The 5962-nt window shown below is 32.0% G+C and overlaps 1 protein-coding gene across 1 annotated transcript; it reads left to right on the forward strand.

Annotated features, from left to right (window-relative positions):
* The first annotated feature begins 405 nt into the window (after window positions 1-405).
* On the forward strand, window positions 406-3726 carry LOC138709107 (myb/SANT-like DNA-binding domain-containing protein 3). The gene is made up of 3 exons (XM_069839641.1): window positions 406-807; window positions 2185-2413; window positions 2809-3726. Exons 1-3 carry the CDS (start codon window positions 634-636, stop codon window positions 3225-3227), a joined length of 822 nt encoding a protein of 273 aa, XP_069695742.1. The 5' UTR covers window positions 406-633; the 3' UTR covers window positions 3228-3726.
* The last annotated feature ends 2236 nt before the right edge of the window (window positions 3727-5962 follow it).

Genomic DNA, 5962 nt, shown 5'->3' on the forward strand with positions numbered 1-5962 from the left:
TCACTCAGGAAGACCACATATTCCAGAGAATGAGACTATATCTACCACACTGAAGAGCAGCCATTCGCAGTAACAGGGAATTGTCAGCGAATCTTGATGTTTCTAAGATCACAGTCTGTCGCCACGTCCACTAATGTGTACTATGTCTAACGGCGACGATTAGATACGTATGAAATGACCGATGCATAGTTATGGGGGGAGGGTGGAATCCATGATTCAACGTAATATTGTTGTCAGCACATCATCGCGATATCTTGCAAATAATGATCATTTACGAATAATATCATATTCAGGATTCTCTACTCGGTTTTATAATTGAATGGTTGGCCAGAACAAGGATATAACCACATTTTTTTGTGTTGAGTTAAGCAAGGAAAGAGATTAAGACCCATATGCACAGTCAATGCCAAGCTAGTCTCAAGACTGTCCCAAGACCAAGAACAGGTCAAGACCGGTCTCAGTTTTCGTACGCACAGTCGCCTTCTCCGTCCTGTCTTGGTCTTGAGACAATCCTGAGACCGTGCTGAGAATATTCGCTTTGAAGCAGAATGTTTTCATACATTTATGTCGTCATTGCTGATCACGTGATCAGTTTCCGCAAATTAGCATTGTGTGCGATTGTAAACATCAAAAATGGCGGCTGAACACAAATTGTATACAGCAGAGGAGAAATTGTTATTAATTGATTTAGTGGGTAAACATAAAATATTGGAAGACAAAAGGACAGACATAATTTCTTTGTCCAAAAAGAAAAAAACCTGGGAGGACGTATGCAATGCATACAACGAAGAAGCAAATGTTACGAAGGTAAGTTAAATTTCGTTTAGTTTTGTTCTTACATATTTATTTATTATCGAATTTCAATAATATCAACTTAATAACGAGCTTCATTGCAATTTGTCTATTCAGATTTGGTAAAATATTAAATATTGGTTGGAATAAACATATCATCTGTTCTAGATTCTGTAAATTTATTTCTTTTTTAGACTATGGTCAAATTTACCAGTTAATCGTACGTATAATTTATGTACGATATTTATGTAGCTATATTTCAATTTGTTCCCCAGTATGAAATTTATGGATGGGGGAAATATAAGACCACTGGTGTGTTAATTTGTATTAAAACGAAACCTACTTTAGTTCAAGGCTGTAAAACAAAATATTTTTTTATATATCCAAGTTTTTTAATGTTAAGCAAAAAGTACCATTTGGAATATTATTTTTAAAAAATATATATTTAGGCTATTCATTGTGAAATTATGTATCTGTATAATTTAATTTTAATTTTTACAATCTGTGTTATTTCAAAGTTAATTTTACCCTACGTTTTAAACTCGCATTGCATCTTGTTAAGTGTGTTCAGATAGCTTCCCTGAGTACGGGTATTTCTTCTTCAGGAATGCACTAGTAGGCCTACATGTTTTCTTTTTATAACAGTGTAAGTTTTTTTTTTTTTTTGCAAATAATAAGTTCATTACTTTGCTTCCTTAAAGGATAATGAAATAATGGTACCAATACAGTTTCTTTTATAAAATGATATCATGGGCAGTTTCTGAATATATTATACCATAGAACTATGTCCTTTGTGCTTCTAAAATAACGAGAACAGATTACAATATCAAAAATGGGTCAACATAATTAAAATATTACTATTAATAATCACAAATCTAATCTACACTAACATCATACCCAATTTAACATTGCATTAGAATATGGTAGTGGGGGGAGTAGACATGTACAAAATAATTAGGAAAGGGAGCAAGCTCTGCCTCGTCAAAATGCAAGTAAATTAAATTAATGGAAGACCCAACAGTTTTTTTTATGGAGAAGAATTATTTAAAAAAATGGCTAAAATGTAATGACAAAAGCATTAATTCTTAACATGCTGTAAACTCTGTGGATTCTAATATGTATTTATGATGTGTTATCACAGTACAGTAATGTATGTATGTATGTATTTTAGTTAGCAGTCCGAAGGCTGGTTAGAACCTCATTAAGGCACCACTCATGAGGCGACTAAGACGGAAAATAATGGAATAGGATAGGCAGTTCCTTTCCCCATTCATTTCATAATTATAGTTAACTAGTAACACAGTTTACTAATCAGTATAATATGTTACAATATTGGTATTATTGATTACCAGTATCTATGTATTTGTATTTCTTCAACGTTTCAATTTTCAGCGTACTGTTCAGCAACTGAAAAAATGCTGGGTAAATATTAAATCGAAGAGAAAGAAAGAATTGGCCCATGAAACAAGGGAAAGACTGAAGACAGGTGGTGGTCCACCACCAGACAACACCACAGAATTCCCAGAACTAGACCTTGTAGTGCCTCATTTGAGCCATAATGTTGGCTTTCTTTTTGACAATGATGCATTGCAAGTCAACAATTCACAGCTTTCAACTGAAGGTAATATATAACATTCTTGTATTAACATGAATTAGTTCCTCTGTTTTTTTTTCAATCGATTCGTATTCTAATCTACTGTGGACAGTGAATTAATTAAGAGCCTTAAACAGCATAATATACAATAGACAAGATGAATTCTTTTAAATTTAAAACTTTTGAAATCAAATCTGTGACATGGAAAGGAAACAATTAATTTCTCTTTACAATATAAAATGCATTGAGTTGCTTCATTTCTCTTTCTGCTTACAAAGGCAAAGTAATACAGTTACTTCAACCAGTCATGTTCAATATTTTTCAGTTTCAGTTCACTAATGTTTAATGCATAATGATAGCAAACATTCAGTTGTTGTTGTTATTATTATTATTATTATTATTATTATTATTATTATTTACAGCCGTGAGTGTTGTCGAAGCAAATCCAGAAGACCTACCACAGCAACATGAAGCAGACATGACAGGCAACCTAGATGATTCAAGTGAAGTGCCTGCAACAACATCCTGCAGAAACAAGCAAAAATTCTCCCCTCGTCCTCTACCCAGAAAAACTGTGATCGAAACAGAGCTGAAATCAAGGTTAAATAGACTTCAATGCCAGATTAATTATGACGAAGAACTGCACAGCCTCAGAAAGGAGGAAATTAAATACACAATAGATTTGGCTAAAGAACGACTAGAAAATGAAAGGAAAGCAGAAGAACGTAGGATAATATCTTTTGAAAGAGAAGAAACTAGAAAACAACAGGCTTTCGAAGCAGAGGAGAGGAGAAAAGAAGAAATACACAGAAGTAAAATGTCACTTTTGGGAAAAAATTAGAAATACAGTAACATTTATTTAGGTTTTCTATTTTCATTTTATTAAAAAATTAAAGTTTATGTTCATTCTGGGGTTTACTTGATATATTATAGCATTTGTATATTTTAATTTGTTCTGATCATCACATAAAAAAATGTTGTTGTTCCATTGCCTAGACACTTGACAATGAAGTCATTCGCTGCTTTGCACTCCAGTACTGGTATTATTTTTTGTAATGATCCTGCAGCAATGCTGTGCATCTTTAATGTGATCCATGTTCAACTTTTCAATTCCATCACACAACACAAAGGTGTATGTAATGAATAATCACCATTTGTTAAAAGAGCGGAAGTCTAATGACAGTTTTACAGTGAAGACAAAAGACTTTTCCAGCAATTCTGAAATTTAGAACTTTCTTTACCGTCATAAAAACTAATTTCAGCATCAGATCTTCTATTGAAAGTGTTTCTAAACTCTTCCACTAATTAAGATAATAATAGCAATAAGGCTTTTGTTTACTTTCCGCCCTTTTAACAAAAAATGGGTTTTCAAGAAAAATATGTTTTCTTAAAATTGCATATTGAGAAAAATTGTAAGGTATAAAAAAACAAATTTGTAAAACAACATTTAATTTTATTTCACAAAATTATCAACATTAATTTAGTGAACTCTTACAAAAAAATGTTATGACAATGTCTTATAAATGTATGATCATTAGTTCAAAAACCTCTGATTGTCAAATTATGAAATCTTCATAATCGCACCTTGCAAAGAAGAAGTCGACAAGTTCAAAAATATAGTAATGAGATATTTGAAGTTTAATGTGTAATAGGTCCATTTGATTTACAGTGGTACTGTACAGACACAATTACGCCCTGCCTCCAAATTTTAACCTACTGCTTGTGGCCATACAGAAACAGATACAGAAAGGTTTTCTCTATTAGGCAGCAGTGTTATCTCAATTCATGAAATGCTTGCAATTGCAACCCTCTTCTTTCCAAGGTACGATGTGTGTTTAATTTTCTTCAATGTATGGGAACATTTTTTTTAAGTCATTGACTTTTTTCTTTCTTCAGTGACAGTTTTGAATATAGTGCATTTGTTGGACTAACTTCCACAATTTTGAATTATCAGTTCAGTGAGTTGATGAACTATGCAAATTCGGTTATACTTCGGAGGAATTATATGATAATAGGAAAATTTCTATCACAATGTAAGAATCTATCACCTCTAATTGGGAAGAGATGATGTATTTTCCTGAATATACTTTTATGTTAGACTTATCATAAATTGCCTGATCTTCATTATATATATATTCGTCTATGTAAGAGGTTTTGCAAAGATATATACAGTAAAATAAAAAAAAAAAATATGACTGCATTCTCTTGCAAGAAGGGCCTATAAATAACAATATGTATTGCATATTTTCTCTTTTCTTTTCTTTCATTTAGGACAGGGGAATTATTACGTCTGTGTGTTGTTTATTAATATTTTATGTTTATCCCTATCTCAATTTAACAATTTTCATGCAAATGTACAAAGTTAAGAGTTTGCTGATTTCATTGACAATAAAGTGACATAAAACATAAAATCAGCTGCTACAAAGTTACAGTGATCATCCACTAGAGTTTTACAATCATGAACACTTTCACAAATGCTAAAGAACACAAAGAATACTTCACTTTTGTGAAATTATTCTTACTATGTAGCTAAGACATTTTCTTTTTGGCTTCAGTCTGAGAATATTAATAACTCTGAATGATTTTAAGAAAAAGAAATGTTAAGTTTCTTAAAATTTATATGTAAGGAAGTATTAAGTAATTTGGGCCGATAAATCACTCTAAATTTTTATCCTGTTAATGGCAGATGTACACATTACATTAGCAGAAATTTTGTGAAATTCAAATTTTTATAACTCAACAATAAATGAAACTTCAACAAAATGTTTTGTGCTTACTGTGTATTCACTGCACTTCATTTGTTACCTTTGTATATGATGATCCATTTCTTGTCATCAGTTACATCCATGTAAAGTGGACCTCACAAGTTACCTTTGATATAAATTTTTCTACATTTTTGCACCAAATATTATTTTTAAAGACTGAATTACTAGTAAAAAAAGAAAGATTCTAGAGTATGTTGTAGATATGAATAGAACACACTAGCATGCAAAATTTCAGGCAAATATCTTTAGTGCTTTTTTTAATTAAGATGAAAACTGTGAAAAATAATAATGAACATTACAAAAAATGCGCAACAAACATATGACCATGAGATGTAACAAGTGACGTTTAAATACACATATTTTGAAAAAAAGGAGGTAATTAAAAAATTGTTTCTCTACTCTGTAAAAGAAAAAATCAATTAAGTATGCCTTGCCTACTCATACCATAGGTGCCGACATGTAAAATTTATACTGGGTTGCTCTCCCAGTTTCACAATCAAGTTAAAAGATATGGCCAGCCTCACGATCAGCTAGTGGTCAGAGCTTGTAGCTACAATTCAGTAGTCTCGGGTTCAATTTCTGGCTAGAAAACAGAAAATTTCCCTTAAAGGGACCGTGTTCGTCCATGATTTGGAATTTAGATTAAGTTTAGATTTTAGACTTCTCTGGCACCATATAATCATGATCATCCTATCATATCGGGGTAATAACTCTATCTTCCAGGTACCCCAACCTCAGAAGTGGATTACACATAAGCCATTGCCAGGAGAGATGCCCAGAAATGTCGAAAGACAATTTGATGGCATTACAA

This window comes from Periplaneta americana, chromosome 11, assembly GCF_040183065.1.
Source record: "Periplaneta americana isolate PAMFEO1 chromosome 11, P.americana_PAMFEO1_priV1, whole genome shotgun sequence".
In the NCBI taxonomy this organism is placed as follows: Eukaryota; Metazoa; Arthropoda; class Insecta; order Blattodea; family Blattidae; genus Periplaneta; species Periplaneta americana.

Bases quoted from the DNA above. Each gene is read 5' to 3' on its own strand.
- LOC138709107 (XM_069839641.1), top strand. From the start codon at position 634: ATGGCGGCTGAACACAAATTGTATACAGCAGAGGAGAAATTGTTATTA. The intron at 808-2,184 runs GTAAGTTAAATT...TTCAATTTTCAG, and splicing joins AAGAAGCAAATGTTACGAAG to CGTACTGTTCAGCAACTGAA. The intron at 2,414-2,808 runs GTAATATATAAC...TATTATTTACAG, and splicing joins TTCACAGCTTTCAACTGAAG to CCGTGAGTGTTGTCGAAGCA.